General features: G+C 45.8%; 1 protein-coding gene across 4 annotated transcripts; it reads left to right on the top strand.

Annotated features, from left to right (window-relative positions):
- The first annotated feature begins 3,659 nt into the window (after nucleotides 1-3,659).
- LOC4338457 (protein NRT1/ PTR FAMILY 5.1) lies at nucleotides 3,660-24,066 on the top strand. Of its 4 annotated transcripts, none has more exons than XM_066310739.1 (3): nucleotides 3,660-3,930; nucleotides 4,017-4,234; nucleotides 22,366-24,066. In XM_066310739.1, exons 1-3 carry the CDS (start codon nucleotides 3,819-3,821, stop codon nucleotides 23,884-23,886), a joined length of 1,851 nt encoding a protein of 616 aa, XP_066166836.1. In that variant the 5' UTR covers nucleotides 3,660-3,818; the 3' UTR covers nucleotides 23,887-24,066. The 4 variants fall into 4 exon arrangements, with proteins under 4 accessions (XP_066166836.1, XP_015640112.1, XP_015640113.1 ...); XM_015784626.3 differs by having other exon boundaries at nucleotides 3,665-3,930; nucleotides 22,381-24,066; XM_015784627.3 differs by having other exon boundaries at nucleotides 3,668-3,930; nucleotides 4,012-4,234; nucleotides 22,381-24,066.
- Nucleotides 24,067-26,742: the final 2,676 nt, after the last annotated feature.

Genomic DNA, 26,742 nt, shown 5'->3' with positions numbered 1-26,742 from the left:
ACGATTAAATTCACCAGAAGAAATTCCACCAATGATTGCATTTCTTGCACGATAATTAAAATCAACCTGAGCCATATTTGCAGGCGTGATGTCAACATCATCGGGCACAGTGTAAGGTGATTTAACCTTATTCCACACATTATGCCCTTGCGACGGGAGGTAGGCCTCCATTCGTGCCTTCCAAATGACAAAATTGTGTCCATCGAAAACAAATGGTTTCATAGAGTATTTTTCCTCCATAGCTGCGTTCGTTGCCACGGTTAGGTTACAACGAACTTAACCGGGCTCTGATACCAATTGAAAGACCAAGAATAGCTATAGAGGGGGGGGTGAATATAGCAATTCAAATCTTGCCCCCGAAAATACTCATCAAGCCGGATTTCTCAAAATCCTTACTAGAACCGCGGCTATTAGAGAAGCCGGATCTAGAAAAGAAGAGAGAAAAAGAAGAGAGAAGGAATTCCCGAAACTAGAGGAGGAAGAGAAAAGGAATTCCCGAAACTAGAAGAGAGGTGAGGAAGAGTGAGCAAAACTCATCATCGCAAAGTTCAAATTGCAAGCGGAATTTAAATTGCGGAATTTAAATGGACAAGGCAAAAATGAAATCCTTCAAATCATTTCATTTATAGGTGATGCAAAATAACCGCTCAACTAGGAGCAAACATACACCTTCAGAGGAACATTAACACAAACTTAAAATCTCTCGGACAAACACACTCCAAACTAATCCTAATACAAAAGCCTCTCGGGCAAACACACTCCAAACTCACACGGAAACTCTCTCACCGAGCATCTCAAAATGATTACAAAAGGAGCAACCTCCACCCTTGCATCCATCTCTCTATTTATAGCCTAAAACCCCTAAGACATTGTCTCAAATACCCCTAGGACGAAACCCTATCTCAGATGCAATCCCGGCTGTTCATTCTTCCTTACATGCGAAGGAAACCTCTTAGATGCTTGCCACGTCGTCGATCCGAAGACTCCTCGCACCCCCGATCCGCGTCATGCCCATCCGAGCCTATCCACATGCGCCATGTGTCCACGTGCTCCGCGCGCGCTCGCGCTCTGGTCAGCGAGCGAAGTTTCCCGCGCATCCCGTCCAAAATCTGCGTAGGACCCACGCGGTATAGCTCCCGCGAGAGAGCGCGCGGTCAAGTCCGCGCCTGCCGCGTGTCCCTCACGCGCGCGCGCCATCGCCGAGATCTCCCGCGCTCGCCTCCGAGTTGCTGCCTGCCGCGTGTCACGTCTTCCTGCCGATGCCGTGGTCCGTCGAACGGGAGGACGCCACGTCGCTCGTACGGCTCCCGCCCCCCGCATGCCTTGGACTTGCTTGCCTTGTCTTCATGGGCCCGTCGCCGTGGGCTGTCTCCATCTTGGGCCAGTCAGGACCGGCCATGTGGCCTCCTGCTGACCGAACACCCGAGCCGGACAGGCCGGTTGGCCTCTCTTCCAGCCAGCCCACATGCAGTCATGCATGGTATTGGACCGTATGCACTGCCGAAGCATCACAAGCTAGCTAGCTAATCAACTAGCTGCCCATGCTTGCATATGCACACACTAGTGCATATATGCAAGCTCTTCTTCCATTCACCATTTTCTTTGCGCACCCGGCACTTGCACTTGACCTTGCAAAGTCTGTTGCGAAGACCTCCTCACACGGTGTCCGTCCACCGTGTGCAACCTTGTGTCCAATCTTGTCACCCGGCATCCTCGATCGCTCTGGACCTCAACTCCTCCCTGAGTCTAGTCCCGATCCGCCGTTGACCAAGATCGACCCTGATCACCTGCACACACATGAACCAAACAACAGTTGTCTTGGCACAGATGTCGCAACCTGACCAATGTTAGTCCACGCACACACTTCTTGCACTTCCGGTACTTGTCAATTTCCCATCACAAAAGAACTATAACCACACATGGTTTCACAATTTGAAAATGTTTTTTGAAGTTGTCATATTTACAAATTCAAATTCAAACTGTTCAAAAAATATTATATAGAAAAATTACCAAAATAAAAGTTATAGATCTTGATGAGTTATACAACTTTATTGTTGATGATTTTTTCAGTTGAAATCATTTAGTATTTGAAAATGTTATTTGAAGTTGTCATATTTGCAAATTCAAATTCAAACTATTCAAAAAAATGATATATAGAAAAATGACCAAAATAAAAGTTATAGATCTTAATGAGTTATACAACTTTGTTGTTGATGAATTTTTTAGTTTGAAATCATTTAGTATTTCAAAAATGTTGTTTGAAGTTGTCATATTTTCAAATTCAAATTCAAACTGTTCAAAAAAAAGTTATATAGAAAAATGACCAAACTAAAAGTTGTAAATCTTGATAAGTTATACAAGTTTGTTGTTGACAATTTTTCCATTTGAAATCATTTAGTATTTGAAATATTATTTGAAGTTGTCATATTTTCAAATTCAAATTCAAACGGTTCAAAAAAAAGTTATATAAAAAATGACCAAACTAGAAGTTGTAAATCTTGATAAGTTATACAACTTTATTGTTGACAATTTTTCCATTTGAAATCATTTACTACCCAAAAAATATTTTGACTCATAAAATTAATTATTATACTGCAGTTAATTATTTTGCTACAGGTCAATTTACAAATATAAACATTTCATATGAAAAATGGAAAAATATTCATCGGTGACGGACATTAGTTAAAACCCGATAGAGATTATGTCATCTCAATTAGGCATTAGTACAATGTCTGTCACGAATGAGTCATCTATGACAGGCCTAGTTGTTATCTCAATCGGGTCCTAAGTTGGTGCCCGTCACGGATGACCATTATCCGTGACGGGCTCCAACTTGGGGCCCGATTGAGATATGGAATGTTATCTCAATCGGGCCTAAATTACGGCCCGTCACTAATAGGTGTCGTCATTCATTACGGGCCTGAGTTTTATGCCCATCTAGCATGTCTGTGCGATCATATCTCTATCGGGCGCTTTTTCAGTCCGATTGAAATGACTTCCTTGTGACGGCCCGCTAATTCCAGGCATGTTAGAGGCCGTCACAGATGGAAGGGTCTGTACTAGTGTGTGTCCTCTCACTTCTTACTCTCCGTGTATTTTTCCAATAAACAGAGAGTGATGTGGGCTTTCTTTCTGTACATTATAATACACATTAGCGAAGAGGATAAAAACGCTAGATTACGAGCAAACTTCCTCGACGCTGCCACGTCACTGGCAACGAGTAAAATCGACGACGAGCGCTAGCTGACACTCCATGGCCTTTTTGTCTTTGAATTACACTAGTCTCCCAGGCCACCTGAGTATAAAGGCCCACGCAGTGATCAGCCCAACAAGCAGTGGGTTAGCCCATGCCTGGCCCAAAAGTGGAACCTCGCTTTCTTGCACAAAATGAGACAAGCTTTGGTGCTGGGCGATTGGGGAATGGCTCCAACAAATAATGGTAGTGCTACTGTACGAGATTGTTACATGGACAGATTATTTGGAGCCTACCATTTTGCTCCCTTACAATATTAATTAAGCTGTATAAGTAGTTTACTACACCACGAGATCGAGGTCCACGTTCCAAATAATGCACGTCTGTATCAGCTTAACCGTGGCCACAAAACCAGAAAATATGATTTTATCCTACGTACAACACCTACTACAGCTATAGGTGTTGGTACGCCTCGGCCTCAGCAGTCAGCCCAGCCATGCGCTATATATATATGTATCTCCTGTTGAATCCTGGTCTCTCACTCTCTCTGCTCCGGCCAAAGCACATTTGGACACACAGGTCGAGTGACAGACTGACGCAGATAGCTAGCTAGAGAGAGATCGAGATGGAAGAAGAAGCCAAGCAGGAGTTCACCAAGGACGGCTCCGTCGACCTCCGTGGCCGGCCCGCCGTCGCCGCTCGCACCGGCCGCTGGAAGGCCTGCTCCTTCCTAGTAGGTAATAAAGCTTTGATCGATCTGCTATATATATAGAGAGAGATATTTGGGTGAGAAATTAAGAAAGAAAATATGCAAGTAGTGCAGGGTACGAGGCGTTCGAGCGGATGGCGTTCTACGGGGTGGCGGCGAACCTGGTGGTGTACCTGACGACGGAGTTGCGGGAGGAGACGGTGTCGTCGGTGCGGAACGTGAACAACTGGACGGGCTCCGTCTGGATGACCCCCATCGCCGGCGCCTACATCGCCGACGCCTTCCTCGGCCGCTTCTGGACCTTCACCGTCTCCTCCCTCATCTACCTCACGGTACGTATACCTTCCTTCGATCCATACATGCACCGTATATACCTAGCTAACTTTTCCTTCAGACCAATCGATCCAACAAAACAGCTATCTATTATCTGGTAGTAGAAGATCAGGTCAATTGATTCCATCTCTACAAAACTGAGAGAAAGTTTGAGGAAATCAGCCTCATAACAAATTGGAACCACTGCTATCCTCATTGGCTCTTGCAAAAGGTAGTAGCGTTTTTTTAAAAAAAAAAAACTGTTAAGCACGCACAGGAATGCATTACTAGCGTCCGTCTAGTGGGGGTCGGCGGCTAATGCGAGTTGAGTGCGTGCGTGACAAAATAATGGTCAATCGATCGCACGAGCGAGAGAAGCGCGCGCATGGGCATGGGCGGAGGCGGAGCGAGAGTGCAAAAGGCAGCTTTAGCACGTAGCTTTGGTCGACATCCAAACCCACCTGTTTTTGTCAGTTGGGATGAGGACCGCGACCTGTGCGGAAAAACTGGTCCGCCGCGCTGGGAGAGAGATAGAGAGGGGGAAAAGCAACCGCGAATTATTTGGGGGAATCTTTCGTGTAGCCTTTTCAACGGGAGAGGGGGCCCGATGGATGGACGGAGCCAGTGTGTGTGCAAGGAGCATAGCAGCGCAGCGCAGAGCCGTGCGCCGAGGCAGTTTCTCCCCCCAACTCGACCGATGTGGTAGTAGTACGTATGCATGGTGCACGCAGACGCAGACGCAGACGCAGACGCAGCCCCGCGTCGTCCGCGCGAGACGTTTTGCGCGCGTGTGTCCGTTATTCTGTTTTGTTTTCGGTTGAGACGTGCGCGACTGATGATTGCGCCTGTGCGCGCGCGTGTGGTTAGTTCCGGTGTGGACGCAGCAAACAGGACACAATCCGGAACAGAAACCTTTGCTCTTGCTGTGTTGTTGGAGCGTTCCCCGTGCACCGTTTGTGGTAGTGAGCAGTCACGATCAGAAAATCGATTCGTTGGTGTTATAGTTTGCTAATTATATTTAGATCAAAGTGTTATAACATGTTATATATGGATAAACAGTTTCGCTATAGGTTTAGCCTAAAGTCGTCAGTGTCGCCTGAGACATCAGCCCTTCTACCGTAGATCCGCGCGTGGTGGAGTGGCTCCGGGCATCTGGCTCACTTACACGCCTCCACGGCTCCACCTAAGCAGAGGCCATGCCTAGGCGAGGGCTCGGGTGCCCCGACCCGACCTGACCCAACACATCTAAGACTGAGTTTGAATGAGCCTTCCCAATTCGGTTTTGCTAAAATACTATCTCTAAATTTTTTGCCTTAATTAGTTACAAACGATTTCTGGATCACTTGGTCCCCTTCAAGATTTGTGTTGTGGCAATTTACGGGATATGAACCAAACACAACGTTAGTTTATTAAATTAGGATAACATGTGTGACCGTGGTACATATATAATAACTTGGGTAATTAACAGAGCTATTGTTGCCGGTGACAATCCGTTTATAGCCCAAGAACACAATGCATGTTACTCATTCTCACTGCTCAGTTAAACCAGTTGATTATTTTTTTAACATGAAGTGAGAAGGGAAAAATTAGAGTGTATACTATAGCTACATACTTATAGAATATTCTATAGTTATATTCTACTTACACTATATTTACATACTAGTTATAATATAATTACACTACAACTTAAAAAATAACTAGAGTGTGTAATTTGGGTAAATATACGATAGATTAGATAAACAACTTTTAGATGATGTGCACATTAATAGTTCATGATTCTCATTTAATGTGGTAGAGAAAGCCTAGCTAATCGATCTTGCAAACAGAGCCTAAGTCCACTTGGCAGTGGAGCCTGGAGCCACACTACACAGTCGCGGACCATGTGAGCGAAATGCGCGACACGTGTGGTCCAACACAACCACAACCCCTACCCTCAATCTATGAACTTACCTTCGCGAGCTCATGTCTAGAACTTTAGATCTAAAAACGTGAATGAGCAGTGGCTAGGAGCCTAGGAGAGCACATTGTCCTTGCTCGATCTTTGCTGCTGCGGGTGCAACCGTGCAAGCGGAGCTTGCGAATCCACTTATTATAACCCATTAATTACTAAATCTTGGGTACCGCCTTATCATCCACTAACAAGATGTTACGTCATTATCCACTAACAAATATTAAATTTAAACATCATGCAAACATGCTATATTATCTATAATTTTGTAATTTATTAAATTTTTGAGAGCTTTTAAGATGCAAGCATGTTAAATCATCATTCCACATAATTCACATAATATTTCAATATATATCTTTATTATTTTCTATAATATGCTATATACCTATATATTTCATCCTCACTTAGTTAATGTTATTTCTCTCTTCTCTCATTAAGTCATATCATATCAATTGTTTTTAGTGCATAAATGATTAATCTATGGTCTAAATTATCTCTCTCCTTTTCTTTGTTCTTTCATAAAGTCATATCACCTTACTTTTACATTTTAATCACCATTCTATATACTATTTAAATTTAAATTATTATAAACCATATTAACTTACGTAAACCTATGTTATCTAGCTATTTTACATATTATTTTTACTTATTGGTATCATACTAAACTTATAATATAAATAAACGGGCAACCGGGCATGCTCACTTTTACTCTTAGATGCCGCTGAGCTAATCGATGGCTCGAGCTTTAATTGCCACTAAGCATGTGGTTATCACAAAATCCACATCACCGAAGATGAAGAGCTCGATAGGTCCACCACCACCGGTTGAAACGTTCCACGCTGCCACAGCCTCTTTTGCCTAGCCACCACCGGTTCCGTTGTGGAATGAGAGAGAGGAGGGAAGAGGCCCGTACCGTTGCGGAGCTTGCCAAGTAATGAATAAATTGTGCTACTACCGATGATATAAGAGCTTAGCACATGTTTCTATCTCTAGCTATATATGAATGGTATTCTTTCTACTCAACAAGCAGGAACTGTGCATGATCAACGATTGTGTGAAACAACGTGGGAGAACTGAAGATAATTACGTCCTGATAGTGAGTTAGCCTTCTATAATAAATAAAAAAATGAAATCTTTAGTAATATAAATAAATGGACAACCGGGCCTGCTCACTTTTACTCTTAGATGCCGCTGAGCTCATCGATGGCTCGAGCTTTAATTACCACTATGTATGTGGTTATCACAAAATCCACGTCACCGAAGACGAAGAGCTCGATCGGCCCACCACCACCGGTTGAAACTTCCATGCTGCCACAGCCTCTTTTGTCTAGCCACCACCGGATCCATTTTGGAATGAGAGAGAAAAGGGAAGAGGCCCGTACCACTGCGGAGCTAGCCAAGTAATAAATAAATTGTGATACTACTGATGATACAAGAACTTAGCACATGTTTCTATCTCTAGCTATTAATGGTATTCTACTCAATAAGCAGGAACTGCGTACGATCAACGATTGTGTGAAACAACGTGGGAGAACTGAAGATAATTATGTCCTGATAGTGATTTGGCCTTCTGTAATAAATAAAAAAAATGAAAATCTTTAGTAATATAAATAAACGGGCATACTAGCCTGCTTTTACTCTTAGATGCCGCTGAGCTCATCGATGGCTCGAGCTTTAATTGCCACTAAGCATGTGGTTATCACAAAATCCACATCACCTAAGACGAAGAGCTCGATCGGCCCACCACCACGGTTGAAACTTCCACGCTGCCATAGCCACTTTTGTCTAGCCACCACCGGATCCGTCGTGGAATGAGAGAGAGAGGAGGGAAGAGGCCCGCGCCGCTGCGGGGCTCACCAGGTAATAAATAAATTGTGCTACTACCGATGATATAATAACTTAGCATAGGTTTCTATCTCTAGCTATGAATGGTATTCTACTCACACTACTACATGATAGATTTTCCTGGACGCCACCCCTTTTGTTTCCAAGCGGTTCATAAGTAGAACCGCACAGAAAAATGAAGGGACCGGCATGGGGCTATCGCCCGCACAGGAAAATCAATTTTCCCATGCGGGCCTCCTAATCCGACCCCACGGGATAATCATCATTATCATGTGCTGTCGATTTAAGTGGACCGCACGAAAAAATCGATTTTCCCGTGCTGGCTTTTTAAGTGGGCCGCACAGGAAAATACCTCCCTCCTTTCCCTCCCATACACTTCAAATTTTTCGCATCCTATATCTCTTACTTTTTTTCCCTTTTATTATCTCTCAACTACCCCCTCTCTCTACCTTTATCTCTTCCTTTCTCTACCTTATCTCTTCCCAGTCAACTCCCTCCACACCTTCCACCTCTTCCCCATCCCCTCCTCCCCTTCCCCTCTGTCAGGCTGGCGAGGCGGCGAGCCGGGCGCGGCGACAGCCGGGCAAGGTGGCGGGCCGGCGCGGCGAGCGGGCGAGGCAGCGGCTGGTCGCGGTGGCAAGCCGGGCGCGGCGACGGCCGGGCGAGGCGGCGGCAGATCGCGGCGGCGCGCGGGTGAGGCGGTGGCCGAGCTCGGCGCCGAGTGGGCGCGGCGGCGAGCCGGGCGCGGCGATGGCCGGGCGAGGCGGGGGCCGAGCGAGGCGACGAGCGGGCGCGGCGGCGAGCCGGGCGCGGCGGCGAGCCGGGCGCGGCGACGGCCGGGCGCGGCGGCGAGCGGGCGAGGCGACGAGGAAGCGGCGGCAGCTGCTGGCGGAGGCGCCGCGGCAGCTCGGCTCGGCGGCTGCTTGTCCTCACCGCTGCCTCGGGAGGCCCGCCTCGACGACGACGACGATGACGACGACCTCAACGGCTGACCTCGGCGAGCTCGTGACAACGATGACGGGCTCAGGGGAGACGGATCCGTCGTCGGTGGGCGCGGTAGAAGCAGATCCGTCACCGGCGAGCTCGGGGGAGGCCGGCGGGCTCGTCAGCTCGCGGTGGCGACGGCCGGATGAGGGCGGGCGGCGATTTTCGCTTTTTTTTTATTATTTTTGGTTCCGTGCGGGTACTTAACCCGACCGCAAGGAAAAATGATTATCCCGTGCGGTTGGGCCGTCCGCACTTGAAAATATTCATTTTTCCAGACGCATGGCTCCAGACGGGGGAAACCTCCGCACGGAAAAATCAATTTGACCGTATGGAAAAATAGTTTTTTATAGTGTCAACAAGCAGGAAACTATGTACGGCCAACGATTGTGTGAAACTACTTGGGAGAACCGAAGATAATTATTGTCCTGATAGTGATTTAGCCTTCTGTAATAAATAAATAAAATGAAATCTTTAGTAACTGAAACTCAAGTTTACATCTTCTTCATGAACAATCCTTCTTTTACATGAACATAAATAAGCATCCAATACTTATAAATATCTAGAAAAATAAGGATGTTCTAACTAAGGTCTTATTTAGTTCCCAACTTTTTTTTCAAACTTGCAACTTTTCCATCACATCAAAACTTTTGTACTCACACCAACTTCCAACTTTTTTCTTCAAACTTTCAATTTCAATCAAATTTCTAATTTTAGTGTGAAACTAAACACAGCCTAAATAAATGTGAGGAGGTCGTAAAACACAACAAACTGACTTAAGGAGATGGGGAAAAAAGATTTAGAGACTATTTTTTTCTTCCGTGCTGTTGCGCATTGTGCATTCCCAGCCAGGTATATTTGCCTGGTTATATATGATGCGTTAATGTATAATCTGACAATTCTCTTCAGAATATTTTTTGAAACACTTTGATAACTTAGGAAGGATAAATGATGTGTGAACGATCTTTTTAAAAAAAATTGAAGTTTTTTAATTTTTAACTTAAAACACTCTCCCAAAACTTATTTCTAAATCTGAACCTTTAGCCACCTCACCCCAACTTACTGGTGTGTTATATCTATCTGGCTGGCATGGTACCATTCTTTCGCTGTACATCTTAGCTGACATGGCCAAACAAAACAAGCATGCTCACTGCGGGTGGCGTAGCAGTTTCGTCACAGCAGGTAGGGTGGCGTAGGTAAAACTTTTAGATTTTGAAAATAAGTTTAGGGGTTTATTTTCAGAATTAAAAATTAAAAAAAGATTCAAATAATAATAAAAATTCGAATGAGGGCTACATAATTAGGTGGGCTCTGCATATACGCAGGTTAGATGGGCTATACATGTTGGCTTGGGATTTCATGACATCCAGGCTCCAGCGGGTAAGAATTAACATTTTTGGTAAGATGGGCTATATTTTCACTTAGACAGCCTAAAATAGAGAGACAACTTGTGATAGACGTTGGGCCCTTTTACAATTTTAGACCCATATGTGCAGAAACGTATTGGATGTGGAGAGAAAAAATGAAAACATGAATATCGTCAAAACGCTAAATTGTGGGGAAAAAAAACCGCGACGTTGTAAAAAAGTCGAACGACACGGGCGAAGGGACGGACAGAAACGATGTGACAAAAGGAAAATTATAGATTTTTTAATTAGTTAAGATAAGATATTTCGGGATAGAGTGAATACTTATAATCTTTTAATGTCAATGTTGTAGTTCTACAAAGTTTCCATTAACTACATTATTGACACTACTAAACAGTCGGACTTTGGATTTGTTCCGATGCTGATAGTTTTTCTATAACCTCTCAAATTTGGCTCACTAACACTGGTGGAGAAACCCTTTGTAGTCCCGCTTCGTAATCTCCCTTTAGTCCCAGTTTCCAAACCGGGAGTACCAATCCGGGACTAAAGATCGCTATCTTCAGTCCCGGGTGAAATAACCGGGAGTAAAGATCGATCTTTAGTCCCGGTTGGTGTTACCAACCGGGACTAAAGATCGAGCTGACCTTTTTTTTTTTGCATGGCCCTGTTGCTGCATGGTTTATATATATATATATATATATATATATATATATATATATATATATATATATATATATATATATATATATATATATATATATATATATATATATATAAACCATGCATATATATGTTTCAATACATATATATGGATACATATATATATATATGTATATATATATATATATATTATTATATTATATGTATATACATGCATAATATATATGTATTTATACATATATATGTCATGCAAATGCATATGTATATAGATATATATATGACCAAAATATATTTACATTATAGAAAATGTGTACACATGCATATAGAAACATATGTAGTCATGTATTAATTACAATCCATTATATGTCCTAGCTAGCTACGATTTCGACGTAGTAGTAGTCGCTGCTAGCTCAGAAGCTAAGGACCGGTGAATTGTGTTTCCGTCGTAGTAGAATTCACCCTTGGGATCAAGGATTTCTTCGTTGATGAATCCCATGAGTTGTTCTTGAACCGCTGCGATAAATTCCTTGTGTGTGGTTAGGTTATCCCTCATGCGAATAAACTATATGAATGTATGAAATTGATTAGTAATTAAACAAGAAATCGTTACGTAATGAAATTTTGAATTTATTTGTACGTACATCGAGCTCTCTTGTGGTGATGATTTGGTCTGCAAGGCAGTGGCAATACTCACACACGTAGTAGCCGCAAGTTAGTTCCCTGCTTTTGCTTTGCGCACTACAAATAAATGACAAATTAACAGCGTGAGATCTAATTAATATACAGTTGTATGTATTAATTTGAATCGGAGAAATATAAATGTAGAGCATGTGTACTCACAGGAAATTTGAACCTCCGCCTAAGTCTTTCTCTCCAGTTGCCGCGGACCAAATGACGGAACCGATACCAAGCCCTACATGGAGTTTAAAGATATGATTCGTAGTAGAAATAATTAACATAACAAGAATTTCTTAATTAACAGAGAAACTTATGCCAGTACCTGTCTATAAGTTCGAAAACCTTTGTCAAACGTAGACTCTTTTTTATCCATTGAGTCATATACATTGACGGTGCAGGCCGACAGGTCGAAGAGTAAAAGCACCCAGTGGAATCTGCAATGTGCGTGGGATGCATTACATATGAAACACTTAGCAAGTTCGTACGGGAATGAAATTTGGTATGTAGGAAGACAGTAAAATTAAACTAACTCTGTGTTGTACGGTAACAGTATGAACGTCTTGTAATGCTGCGCCTTCAGGAGATGGACGAGATTGTCCTCTGTTTCCTGCGGATATTGGTCGAGCATTGCAACGTTTACTCTCCGAGGGTCGATGAATCCAGTACCGAAAACCCTCCGCCGTCGGGGCCTTTGAATCTCCATTCTACAACGATAAAAGGGAGTATTTTATTTTATATAGTCTACTTATATACAAGGACCTAATTAATTAAAGGAGACGTAGTAATTAAGAATTATAATTGAAAGATATACTTACAAAGTCCAGCAACTCATAATAGAGACGTCGAGGGCGTCCAGCTGGTATACTTCGTAGATTCCCTTGAAATTGATCCAGAGAATATCATCTCCTTGCAAGAAGTCCGGGTCCCTGATCCTTGCTCCGATCATCTCTCTACCGGTGGCGCTCATCTCCACGTACAGCTGATGGAACTTGTACATTTGTGTGGGTAGGGACTGCACCAGCTCGGGCTTGACAAGCGGTTTACCGAGTTCGTACATGTATTTCAATTCCGCCTTTTCTATTGGTTCAACTCCTAGCAATTGATCCGTAGTTAGACCGGTGTCAATAATAAATTCTTCTATCGTCATGTCTTTCCCGGTCACCAACGGCTCGATCTCCTGGTTTGGTTGCTCTCCAAGCTGAGGGACTGGTTTGGACTTTCCAGAAGATGCTTTCTTCAGCGTTCGCTCATAGTCCGATAGCTTGATGGCCTCCTTGACAGGTGCAGACATACCCCTGAAGAAGTTCATGACACTGGGGTCTATAGGAATCTTCTTTTCTGGACTTCGAGGCTTGAATTGTCTCTTGACTTCTGATGCAACGTAAGCGTCAAGCTCCTCTTGCGTGCAATCGTACCCCGGGTCCTTGTTCTTGGCGGCATCAACTTTCGCCTTCTTCGTTGCCCTTGTGTGGGCAGGCGGTGGAGCTGGGGGGCCCTTGACTTTGAAGGTGCCGGAAGAGGAGCTTGCGGAGGAGTAGGTGTAGGAGCACGAGGAGGAGTCGGTGCAGGATCCTGAGGAGGAGTCGATGCTGGAGCCGGAGGTGGAGACAGTGCTGGCGGAGCATGAGAAGGAGACGGTGCAGGATCCTGAGGAGGAGATGGCGGAGCCGGAGGAGATGGTGCACGAGACGCCACTTGTCGCCCAGGGAGGATGATGTACCGCCTGCGCCATAGAATAATGGCATGGCTTGTGTCTCGTAGATGCGTCTCACCGTCTCCTCCAGGGTAATCCAGCTCGAGGTCCTCGTACGCGCCTTCGACCAACTCAACTTCGACCTTCGAGTATCCTGCTGGAATCGGCCTGCAGTGGTAAGTACCTGAAGGGTCCGTTGGGATGGCCATGCCCGACGCCACCTTCATGTTGTGAGAGATTATTTATTAGTAATCAACATATATAAGCAGCAACTAGCGGAATGGCTAAATCTTACCTTTATTGATAAGTTCTTGAAAGGAATATGCAGCTCACATGGTGTCCGCTGAGTGATGTCATCAACGGGACAGGTCGATTCGTCCTGTGTTTGCATGGCGTCCATGCTCTGTGATCCTACCTGCCCCGTTGAGGCGCAGCTGCTACGGTTTCCTGACGGGCTCACCATTGCAGGAGGAATGGTCGGCTGGGGATCATGGGACCGATGTGCGGCCATGCGTTCATCAACCTTCCTTGCCACCTCCTCTTGCATGTTGAGTTCGTAGCTCGATACCCGGAACTGTAGGTCTGCAATCTTCGCCTCGGTATCTCTCTTGCTCCTCATCCGACTCCTGTACGTGTGGATGTCCTCCTTGAAACCAATCTTTCAAGGAATCATCCCTTTCCCTCGTGTTCATCCTGGATGCTCTGGAGTCTGCAGGGCGAGTGTCAGCTCGTCCCTATCTCTGTCTGGTCGGAACGTGCCCTGAGAGGAGGCTTCCACTGCATCTGTTAGTCGTCGCGCAGCCTCTCGTATCTGATCGCCGAAGACCAGTGAGCCATCAGCTGGGTTGAGCGTTCCACCGTGAGCATAGTACCAGAACTTCGATCGTTTCGGCCAATTGGCTGTTGCCGGTTCGATACCCCTCTCAATCAAGCTAGCCTCCATCTCCTCCCACTTCGGCATCGCGACGCTATAGCCTCCTGACCCCAAGTGGTGATGGTACTTCTTCTTGGCGGCATTTTCTTTGTTTATTTCCATCATCGCCTGCCCTTGTTCACCTGTCTTATATGCAACGAACTCGTCCCAGTGATCCCTTAGCTTTGGGAATGTGTCGAAGTTTGGTGTCTGCCCCTTCAGTATATACTTCTGGTACAGATCTCCCTTGAAGCTCTGAAACTGTTCTGCCATTTTCTTCAGAGTCCACCTTTTCACTTTGTCCTCTGTACCCGCAGGAAGGGTGAATGTCTCGAGCATTGTGGTCCACAGCATCTCTTTCTCCGAATCTGGGACAAAGCTCTCATGATCTCCGCGTGCCCTTGTTCTTCGCCAGTACACCGTACTGACAGGCACGTTATCCCGCACAACCCAACCGCTGTGACGTACATAGTTCTTGGCGGCTTCGGCCGGGGCACTAGGACGTCCATCTTCTTCCACTTCCGTTATGATGTGCCGACCCTCAAGCTTCTTCGCTGCACCTCGTTGCCCGCGTGCCCTCTTCTGTCCAACGGAGGGTTGACTACCACTAGCCTCCTCCTCCTGGTTCCCCTCCACATCCCTTTCCACGTGCCCCTGCTGGTTCCCCTCCGCATCCCTCTCCACGTTCCCTTCCTCGTTCAAGTACTGGTTTGGATCCTCGTTCCCCTCTTCTTCATTCCAGTACTGGCTGCTTCCCTCCGCGATTGTATCGTACAATATCTGTTCCTCATCGCGGTCAGCCATCTGTTGATACAAGAAACATCTGCTAAGTCACGAGACATTTATGTTTTAACAATCTAAGTCATGTATGCTAAGTGTAAATGTCGTACATTAGAACCCTACACAACCTTACGTGCTAAGTCTAATTACAAATCGTGATATAAGCTAAGTCTAGGTGACGTATATTATACAACCCTAGCTAGTAAATAATTATATACTAAGTCTAATTACAAATAAAATAATCTTATATTAAAACTCAAATAATATTACATGCTAAGACTAAAATAGTCATGTATATGCTAAGTGTTTCGTGCGTATATGCTAAGTCTAATTAAGACTACAATAGTCAATTGCTACTTGTCGCACCAATTCCGTAGTCAATAATTACATACTAAGTCTAATTACAAATAAAGTAATCTTATATTAAAACTCAAATAATATTACATGCTAAGACTAAAATAGTCATGTATGCTAAGTGTTTCGTGCGTATATGCTAAGTCTAATTAAGACTACAATAGTCAATTGCTAGGAGTCGCACCAATTCCGTAGTCAATAATGTCATACTAAGTCTAATTTGCAATAAAATAATCTTATATTAAAACTCAAATAATATTAGAACACTACACAATCTTATATGATAAGTCTAATTACAAGTCTAATAATCTTAATTAATTGCATTACAAATATAACAATCATTTATATTATTACGTCACTTGCCTGCTCCAATTCCTTATAGGGCTAGCTCTTCCACTCAGGCTTGACGGACGACTCCGACAACACGTCTTTTCTGCAAGATACAAGAAGATGTATTAGGATAAATGCGAAGTAACATATATATATATATATATATATATATATATATATATATATATATATATATATATATATATATATATATATGTATATATATTGCATTTCACGTTAACGTTCGTCCTCGTTCGTTCGCTCGTTCTCGTTCACGTTCGTTCGCTTGTTCTCATTCACGTTCGTTCCCTCGTTCTCGCTTGTCTTCGTTCGATCGTTCTCGTTCTCGTTCGTTAACGGCGGTGTGGCGGCATCGGGGCGGCGGTTGGCGCGGCGGCGTGGCGGCGGCGGCGTGGCGACGGCGGCGGCGGCGTGGCGACGGCGGCGGCGGCGTGGCGTTGCGGGGCCGTGGCGGCGGCGGCGTGGCGTTGCGGGGCCGGGGCGGCGGCGGCGTGGCGTGGCGGCGGCGGCAGTGGGCGCGCGGCGGCGAAGGCGGCGGCGGCGTGGCGACGGCGACGGCGGCGTGGCGTTGGCAGGCGGCGGCGGCGTTGCGCGGCGGCGAAGGCGGAGGCGTGGCGTGCCGGCGGCGGCATTGCGCGCGCGGCGGCGAAGACGGCGGCGTGGCGTGCCGGCGGCGGCTTGGCGCGGCATCGGCGTGGCACGTCGTCATCGTGGCGCGGCGTCTCGTGGCGGGCGGCGCGACGGAGAGAGATCGAGATCGGAGAGATCGAGATGAAGGGAGATCTGGCGGCGGCGGCTCTCACCCCAGAGATGCGGCGGCAGCGGAGGAGGCGGAGGCGGCGGCGAGGACGACGAGCTCGAGACGACGGCGAGATACGGCGGCGTCGGCGCGGGGATTTGCCCTAGGCAGTGGCGGCGAAGGAGAGAGGCCGAGAGAGATCGCTCGGCCGAAAACGTCTAAGTGTTGGTGAAGAAGACGAGGGCGCACCGGGAATATATATACCCCCGGATCTTTACTCCCGGTTGTTCTCAACAACCGGGACTAAAGATATCTTTAGTCCCGGTTGTTGAGAACAACCGGGAGTAAAGAAAAGATTTTTACTCCCGGTTTCTGAGAACAACCGGGACTAAAGATATCTTTAGTTTCGGTTGTTCTCAACAACCGGGAGTAAATATCTTTTCCCGCTATTTCGAAATTCTTTTTAAACCCGGTTAGGGTTAAGAACCGGGACTAAAGATTATAGCACTGCATATGATTTTCGCTTACATATGTGTTTATAAAATAGAAGTTAATGCATTAACATTATTTAAAGTACAAAGATTAATGACAATTACTTCGAAAAATTATTTTTGTGTGTAATAAATTAAGTGGATAAATCGTAATAAGCAAATATATGACTTATAATTAATAAAAATTCCAATATATATATATACTTAGCATATATATGAATGATATTATTATATTGGTAAAAACTCTAATTAAGATATGTATGTACGTACTGCATGATTTAAAATTAATAAAAATTGTAATCATCATATATACTTAGCGTAGGAATTATATTAAATTAAATGCTAAAAACTCTAATTAACATATGTAAATGCCACATGCATGATTTAAACCTTTTAAAAATTCGAATAGTCATATATAAGTAGCATATGAAAGATAGTAAATTAAATTGTGAAAAACTCTAATATATGAATGATAGTTTTAAAAATATATTAAATTTAATACTTTTAAAAATTAGCATATGAATGCTAGTAAATTAAATGTTAAAAACTCTAATTAACATACATATGAAATTGTCACCTGTGTGATTTAAAACTTTTAAAAATTGTAAGTATCACATATAACTAGCATATACATGATTTAAACTTGTTGAAACCTCTAATAATCGTGCGTAATTAACATATGCCATACATCAATTGATTTATATGGATAATCAATACATCCAAAATAGTTTACATCGTGTACACAATAATTACGGTATTACATCGGCGGTGACGGTTGACCGCACGTACTTTCTCCTCACTATTGTTCCCTCCTTGTGATCGCTGCGTGAGTAAGGGGTGTCTTCATTTGATAGGAGGATGCTAGGGTCAATCGTCACCGTGAAAGGGGGTTGCCCATCCAACTGATCGTAATCCTCGTCAGTCTTGTCCTCAACTCCGACGATTTTTCTTTTGCCTGGGAGAACCACTTGACGCTTAGGCTCATCAGGCCCTCTGCCCTTCTTTCCTTTGCTAGACATGTCCTTCACGAAAAAGACTTGCGTTACATCATTGGCAAGGACAAAAGGTTCGTCCGAGTATCCAACCTTGTTAAGGTCAACAGTTGTCATCCCACTGTCATCAATCATTACGCCTCCACCAGTCAACCTAACCCATTGGCACCGGAACAGAGGAACCTTGAGAGGACCATAGTCAAGTTCCCATATGTCCTCGATGGCACCGTAATACGTGGCAGTTGTTCCATCGTGTCCCATGGCATCGACACGAACAGCGCTGTTTTGGTTCGTGCTCTTCATGTCTTGGGCTCTCGTGTAGAATGTGTACCCATTGATCTCATATCCCTGGAATGTCGCGATCGACCCAGACGGTCCCCTCGCCAGGAAGGCAAGTTGTTGGTTGATCAACTCGTTACCCATGAGATGTTGTCGTAGCCACGCGGGGAAAGTATCAATGTGATGTCGTGTAATCCATGCATCGGACTTACCGATGTTCCTGGCGCGAACTAGAGCCAAGTGCTCCTCGATGTAAGGAGCTACCAATGAAGAGTGTTGCAGAACAGTGAAATGGGCTTTACGGAATAAATTGTTGTCTACCGTCATTATTGCTTTCCTTCCGAGAGTTCCCTTTCCCCGTAGCCTCCCTTCATGGCGTGATTCAGGTACCCCGATTGGGCGAAGGTCTTCGATAAATTCTACGCAAAATTCGATGACCTCCTCTGTTCCATAACCCTTGGCGATGCTTGCCTCTGGACGAGCACGGTTACGAACATACTTCTTCAGAACGCCCATGTACCTCTCGAAAGGAAACATGTTGTGTAGGTACATAGGCCCGAGAATTCGGATCTCTTTCACAAGGTGACAAAGCAGATGCGTCATTATATTGAAAAATGAAGGTGGAAATATCAACTCAAAACTGACGAGACATTGCACCACTTCATTCTGAAGGGCTTCTAATCTATCCGGATCGATGACCTTCTGCGAAATTGCGTTCATGAATGCACATAGCTTTGTTATTGTTGCCCGGACATTGTCTGGAAGGATACCCCTTATTACAACTGGTAGCAGTTGTGTCATCAACACGTGACAGTCATGAGACTTTAGGTTTGTGAACTTCTTCTCCTTCGTGCTTATTATTCGCTTGATATTCGTGGAGTATCCAGACGGTACCTTTATGCTCTCCAAGCATTCAAACATACTTTCCTTCTCTGCCTTGCTAAGAGTGTAGCTGGCTGGACTCAAGTAATGGCTTCATTTCTCCTTTGGTTCCGGGTGAAGGTCGCCGCGTTGTTCCATATGCTTCAGATCATTACGTGCTTCCAGTGTATCTTTCGACTTTCCGTATACACCTACGAAGCCAAGAAGGTTTACGCAAAGGTTCTTAGTGAGGTGCATCACGTCGATTGCGTGGCGTACGTCCAAGAATTCCCAATATGGTAACTCCCAAAATATAGAGTTCTTTTTCCACATCGCCGCGTGACCATCTTCGCTCTCTATATGCTAGCTTCCAGGCCCCTTTCCGAACACTACTTTAAGATCTTTAACCATAGCAAACACTGTTTTCCCGCTGCGATGTTTAGGCTTCGTACGGTGGTCGGCCTTATGTTCGAAGTGCTTGCCTTTCTTCCGTACCGGGTGGTTTGCTGCAAGGAATCGACGATGACCCATGTATACAACCTTCCTACAGTGCTTAAGATACGTACTTTCTGTTTCATCCATACAGTGAGTGCAAGCCTTGTACCCCTTGTTGGACTGTCCGGATAGGTTGCTAAGTGTAGGCCAATCGTTGATGGTTACGAACAGCAGCGCTCGTAGGTTAAACTCCTCCTGTTTGTCCTCGTCCCACACGGGGACACCTTCCTTCTTCCACAACTGTTTAAGATCTTCGACCAGTGGTCTTAGGTACACGTCGATGTCGTTACCAGGTTGCTTGGGGCCTTGAATAATAATCGGCATCATTATGTACTTCCTCTTCATGCATAGCCAGGGGGGGAGGTTGTAGATACACATCGTAACGGGCCAAGTGCTATGGCCGCTGCTCATCTCTCCAAAAGGATTCATGCCATCCGTACTCAAACCAAACCGTATGTTTCGTGCGTCCTTTCCAAATTCTTTAAATTTTCTGTCGATGTTTCGCCACTGCGAACCATCGGCGGGGTGTCTCAGCATCCCGTCCTGTTGACGCTCTTCAGCGTGCCATCGCAACATTCTAGCATTCCCCTTGTTCCTGAACAAACGCCTTAGCCGTGGTATTATAGGGAAATACCACATCACCTTAGCAGGAATTCTCTTCTTTGTTAGCTGCCCGTCAACTTCTCCTGGATCGTCCCGTCTAATCTTGTATCGTAGTGCTTTGCAAACAGGACATGCTTCTAGGTTCTCATACTCCTCACCGCGATATAGGATACAATCGTTCGGACATGCGTGAATCTTATGAACTTCCAGTCCTAACGGGCAGACTATCTTCTTAGCCTCGTACGTTGTCTCGGGCAATTTGTTTCCCCCCGGAAGAATGTTCTTGACGAGTTTCAATAAATCGCCAAATGCCTTGTCACTAACCCCATTTTTTGCCTTCCATTGCAAGAACTCCAGAGTGGTATCCAACTTTTTGTGCCCCTGCTCGCAACCTGGGTACAACGAAGTTCTGTGGTCCTCCAACATCTTGTCCAATTTATGGGCCTCCTTTTCACTTTCGCAGTCCTCCCTGGCGTCCTGCAACATCTGACCAAGATCATCCGCAACGTCGTTACCATCAGCAGCTATTTCCTCCTCGCCCGTTTGATTTCCTTCAAATCCAACATACTGAGCAAAGTCCGGAATATTGTCGTCTTCCACTTCATTTTCTTCCATTTCAACACCTTGCTCTCCGTGGGATATCCAACAATTATAGCTTGGCATGAACCCCGACTCAAACAAGTGGAAATGAATAGTCCTGGATGCAGAATACTCCTTCTGATTCTTACACTTATTGCATGGACAACAAATAAAACCCCTTTGCCTGTTAGCTTCGGCCACTCTCAAAAAATAGTGCACGCCGTCAATAAACTCTTTGGACCGCCAGTCAGCGTACATCCATTGCCGATCCATCTACATGAGTCAAAAAAACCGTACACAAATAATTATTCTTACAATAATGACAGTCATACAATAATTATAAGATATCTTTATTCATACAAAAATCATAAAATATTACACCAAATAATTCTTAAAAACTATTTGTAAAGTTTTAAACTAATTTTAATGTGTTTTACTTCTTTTAATTTTCATTTTAGTTTGTTTTCTATTATTTAAGATTAACTTTCACTAGAGTTTTCCTTCTCAACTATTTTATAAAACCTTGTTTAGCAAATGAACTAAATTTCTATATATTCTTTCTTCCCCACACACATTTTCTCTCTCATCAACTTACAACTAAATTTTGGAGACAAAAAAAGTGTGCAAAACATAGGTGCAAATGTAGTATGACAAAAAAAAACATTGGAGGATGAAGTTGCAAACCTTTTAGGCACCTCCGATTTGTATGTAATCACCAAAATAAATTCAATAGAAATTTTGGCATGACCTCCCCTCTTTTTTGAAGAAATTTTGAAGCTTGCTCGGGCAGCTGGAGGAGGAAGAAGACATATATATATAGGGGTGGGACTTTAGTCCCGGTTGGTAGCACCAACCGGGGCTAAAGATCACCGGGATCTTTACCAACCGGGACTAAAGTTACGACTTTAGTCCCAACCGGGACTAAAGATCCCGGGGGGCCTGACATGACCTGACACCATTCGAACCGGGACTAAAGATGATCTTTAGTCCCGGTTGGTAACACAAACTGGGACTAAAGATCAAATATGCCCGTTACCCTTTTGAACCGGGGCTAAAGATCATCTTTAGCCCTGGTTTTTATTGCATCCGGGACTATTGTGGAAATCGGCCGACCGACGAAAGATGGTTTCTCCACCAGTGTAATTTCGGCATATACATATCGAAGTCAGAACCATCTTTCACTAGTGTAACTGCAATATAGCCCCGTCTAGTTCACAAATTTTTTTCCCAAAAACATCACATCGAATCTTTGGACACCTACATAGAGCATTAAATATAGATAAAAACAAAAACTAATTACACAGTTAAGGAGGAAATCGCGAGACGAATCTTTTGAGTCTAATTAGTCTATGATTAGTCATAAGTGCTATAGTAACCCACGTATGCTAATGACGGATTAATTAGGCTCAGAAAATTTATCTCGTGGTTTTCAGGCGAGTTATAAAATTAGTTTTCTTATCCGTATCTGAAAATCCCTTCCGACATCCGATCAAACGTCTCATGTGACACCTAAAAATTTCCTTCTCCTCATCTAAACAGCCCGTTAAAATGCAGGGAATGATTCTGACAACGTTGTCCGTCTCCCTCAAGGCGCTGCACCCGCAGTGCACGCCGGACGGCGCCTGCGCGCCGGCGACGCGGTCGCAGGTGGCCTTCTTCTACGCGGCGCTGTACACCATGGCCATCGGCGCCGGCGGCACCAAGCCCAACATCTCCACGTTCGGCGCCGACCAGTTCGACGACTTCGACGCCCGGGAGAGCCGCACCAAGGCCTCCTTCTTCAACTGGTGGATGTTCAGCTCCTTCACCGGCGGCCTCGTCGCCGTGCTCGTCCTCGTCTACGTCCAGGAGAACGTCGGCTGGGGCGTCGGCTACGCCATCCCCACCGCCGGCCTCGCCCTGTCGCTGCTGCTCTTCTACGTCGGCACGCCGTTCTACCGCCACAAGCCTGTCCGCCGGGGCGCCGCCGCCGGCCCCGCGAGGCTCGTCGGGAGGGTGTTCAGGGCGGCGTTCGCGAACCGGAGACGGCAGCTGCACGGTGATCAGCTGCACGAGCACGACGCGGCGTGGTACGCCGCCGCCGGGACGAAGCGGCGGCTGCACCACACGCGGGGCTACAGGTTCTTGGACAAGGCGGCGCTGCCGGCGGCGGCGGCGGAGGCGGAGGCGTGCACGGTGACGGAGGTGGAGGAGGTGAAGCTGATCACGGGGATGATCGTGGTGTGGCTGACGACGCTGGTGCCGTGCACCATCTGGGCGCAGGTGAACACGCTGTTCGTGAAGCAGGGCACCACCCTGGACCGCACCGTCGGCGGCGTCCGCATCCCGGCGGCCTCCCTCGGCAGCTTCATCACCATCTCCATGCTCCTCTCCATCCCGGTCTACGACCGCGTGCTCGTCCCCCTCGCCCGCCGCCGCACCGGCGAACCCCGCGGCATCACGCTCCTGCAGCGCCTCGGCGTCGGGTCGGCGCTCCAGGTGGCGGCGGTGGCGTGCGCCTGCCTCGTGGAGCTCCGCCGCATGCGCGCGATCCGCGCCGCCTCCGCCACGGCCGCCCACGACACCGTCCCGATGAGCATCTTCTGGATGCTGCCGCAGTACATCCTCATCGGCGTCGGCGACGTGTTCAGCTCCGTCGGCATCCTCGAGTTCTTCTACGAGCAGTCGCCGCAGGGGATGCAGAGCCTCGGCACCACCTTCTTCACCAGCGGCCTCGGCGTCGGAAACTTCCTCAACAGCCTGCTCGTCACCGCCGTCGACCGCGCCACCAGGGGCGGCGGCGCCGGCAAGAGCTGGATCGGCGACAACCTCAACGACTCGCACCTCGACTACTACTACGCCTTCCTGCTGCTGCTCGCGGTGATCAACCTGGCGGTGTTCGTGTGGGTGGCGACGAGGTACGAGTACAAGAAGGAGTACTTGTCGGACGGCGGGGACGTCGTCGCCGGGATGGCGTCGCGGGAGACGGAGATGGCCGGCGGCGGCAAGGGGAAGGTGGTGGAGAGGAGCAAGGTGATCGACGCGCCATTGGTGGTGGTGGAAGAAGTGCGTGCCGTATAATTTGCGGTTCATACTGAGTAACTTGGTATAGAACTATAGATCATCAGCATATACGTACGGAATACACGTATAAAACTATATATACGTATATAATGGACCATACATGGGTTGAAATTCGGGTTAAGCAATATGGAAATGCCACGTACCATAATCCCGTCCGGACGGGATCCCTTTTGTCCCCTTGAATATTCAAAGAGGAGCCGTACCTGACCATGTACGTTCCGAGCAGCAGCAGCCTCTGCAGGACACGGTGCCGCTCCAGTGCGCACGCATGGCCGACATAGGCGGCGGCGCTGCAACACCCATGCCCGCACCGTCGACGCACTGCCCTGCGACCTCGAGCTCCTCGTCGGCGGCACCGGCTGCGGTGCCCACACCCGCACCATCGACGCACTGCCCCGTGACCGTGAGCTCCTCGCCGGCGGTGCCGGCGCTGGCGTAGGGGAGGAGGAGCCCAGCGCGGACGCTGTGCAGATGAGGAAGTAGAGTGCGAAGGTGCCGACCTCGCCGCCGTCGTCGGCGCGGAGCACGATGAGCACATACTTGGCTAGCTCGTCGAGGTGGCGGAGGATGCAGCCACCAGTGACAAGCTCCGACGTGGCGTGGACGGTGGAGGATGTGGCTATCGGCGACGAGCTCCGGCGTGGGACGTGGATGACGAAGGACGCGGCCACCGGCGACTAGCTCCAGTGTGGGGCGTGGATGACGGAGGACGCGGCCGCCAGCGACGAGCTCCGACGTGGCGCGGACGGTGGAGGATGTGGCCGCCGGCGACGAGCTCCGACGTGGGACGTGGATGATGGGACCACCGGCGACGACGCTTTGGTGCCCGGCTCATGATATCTAGTAGGTATCGTCTGATACCTCGCAAGTATCACCCTCTACGTGGTAAGAATCGCATGATATCTAATAGGTATCATCTGATACCTCACAAGTATCACCTGATACGTGGTAGAATCGCATGATACCTGATAGGTATCACCCGATACCGGTTAGGTATCAGAACCTGATACCTCGCAAGTATCACCCTCTACGTGATAAGAATCGCATGGTACCTGATAGATATCATCTGATACCTTGCAAGTATCACCTGATACGTGGTAGAAACGCATGATACCTAATACCTAACCGGTATCATCCCGTTCGAAAAACGGGATTCCGTTGTATAGCAGGTCCCAAGCTATAATACCCCCTCCGTTTTATATTATAAGTAACTTTGATTTTTTTTTCAGTCAAACATTTTTAGGTTTGACCAAATTTATATAGGGACTGTTCACTTTGACGCCAAAAAAAACCTTACCAAAATTTGGCATTGCCAAAATTTTAGCAAGTTGCCAAAATTTTGGCAACTATGCCAAAATTTTAGTATGATTTCTTATATAGTTACCAAAATTTAGTAGCAAACTAAATGTAGACACTTTTTTGAAAACATTACCAAAATTTGGTAAGGTTGAAAATGGCATCAAAGTGAACAGGCCCATAGAAAATATAGTAATAGTTTCCAATATAAAATAAATCGTATTATCAAAATATATTCAATACTAACCTAATGAAACTAATTTGGTGTCGTAGATGTTGCTAGTTTTTCTATAAATTTGGTTAAATTTGAAGATGTTTGACTAGGAAAAAAATTAAAACTGATTTATAATATGAAACATGGGAGTATTTAATAACCTTAATTTGTTTTTACCATAGATGAGGATGGGCTAGTAGAAGTTAGGGATTAATTAGGCAAAGGAGCAGACAGAGGATGAAATGGCGACAAGCCCATCTGAGGAGATTGGGCCGCTTATGACATGGGCTTTCTTATTAAGTTGGGCTGTGAAATGATATAAGTTGGGCTGTGTTTTTATTGTCCTAATTTTGTATGTCTTCGGCTGGAAAAACATATCAGAGTGGCAGACGAAATATCATCAACAGACGAAATATCATCAACACATGTAACCATGAATACCAGTGATTTTGTACAAATGCACATCTTGCCTATGTTTTTGCAACATATGTAACAGAAAACATCAGGCTTTGCTTATGTTTTCAATATCAAAACCTAGATTTTCAGGAATATCTTCACAAACCCCATGTTTTTCTATAGATAATATACATACTCAGTCTCGTAACATGCCAATGGCAAGCAGGGGCGGATCCAACGTAGGTGCAGAGTCCCCCCTACACCCACAAAATCTATGGATACCCCCTAAGCCCCCCTTCAACTTTTTCATCATAGTTGATAAGATAGGAGGTGCTAAAGGTCTCATAATAGCATTTTAGCATAGTTTAATACTGAGATTATGTGTTCATATCGGTGTACTCGGTATGTTGAGTCCCCCAACTTTTTGTTTCTGGATCCACCCCTGATGGCAAGGGTGGCATCGGGTACGTTACTCCATCCGGTCTAAAATACATGAGGTCAACTACTATCTCATGTACTCTCTTCGTTTCTTGATCTTTATTTTTGTAAGTTGTTTAACACAAATTAAGCTTTGGAAAGTAAAGACTATATATAATACTTCTTATCTATTATATACTAAAAGTTCATGAAACTTTCTACAAACGCTCTCAAGTCACCACGTGGCGCTCTAATAAAATAGAGAAAATCCTAGAAATTCTAAGAAAAAAGCAAAACATCTATCCCTTGATTTTCACTTAAATTGGTTGGTCCAATATTATACATCGTTAGATAAAATCAATCTTAAAACAAACTAAATACCATGGGCCCCACCTATCCTCCTCCTGCGCATTGGCAGGTGGAGTATATAACATACGCTTCCTTCTTTTTTTTTTCTTTTGTCTTCTTTTTACCATTTATATATATAATGGATATATTTTTTAAATAATCATAATTTTACGAACAAAGAA

The sequence above is a fragment of the Oryza sativa genome, chromosome 5 (genome assembly GCF_034140825.1).
Source record: "Oryza sativa Japonica Group chromosome 5, ASM3414082v1".
In the NCBI taxonomy this organism is placed as follows: Eukaryota; Viridiplantae; Streptophyta; class Magnoliopsida; order Poales; family Poaceae; genus Oryza; species Oryza sativa.
The sequence above is the reverse complement of the archived record's forward strand: the minus strand, read 5'-3'. Positions and strand labels throughout refer to the sequence as shown.

Bases quoted from the DNA above. Each gene is read 5' to 3' on its own strand.
- LOC4338457 (XM_066310739.1), top strand. From the start codon at position 3,819: ATGGAAGAAGAAGCCAAGCAGGAGTTCACCAAGGACGGCTCCGTCGAC. The intron at 3,931-4,016 runs GTAATAAAGCTT...CAAGTAGTGCAG, and splicing joins GGCCTGCTCCTTCCTAGTAG to GGTACGAGGCGTTCGAGCGG. The intron at 4,235-22,365 runs GTACGTATACCT...TCATCTAAACAG, and splicing joins CCTCCCTCATCTACCTCACG to CCCGTTAAAATGCAGGGAAT.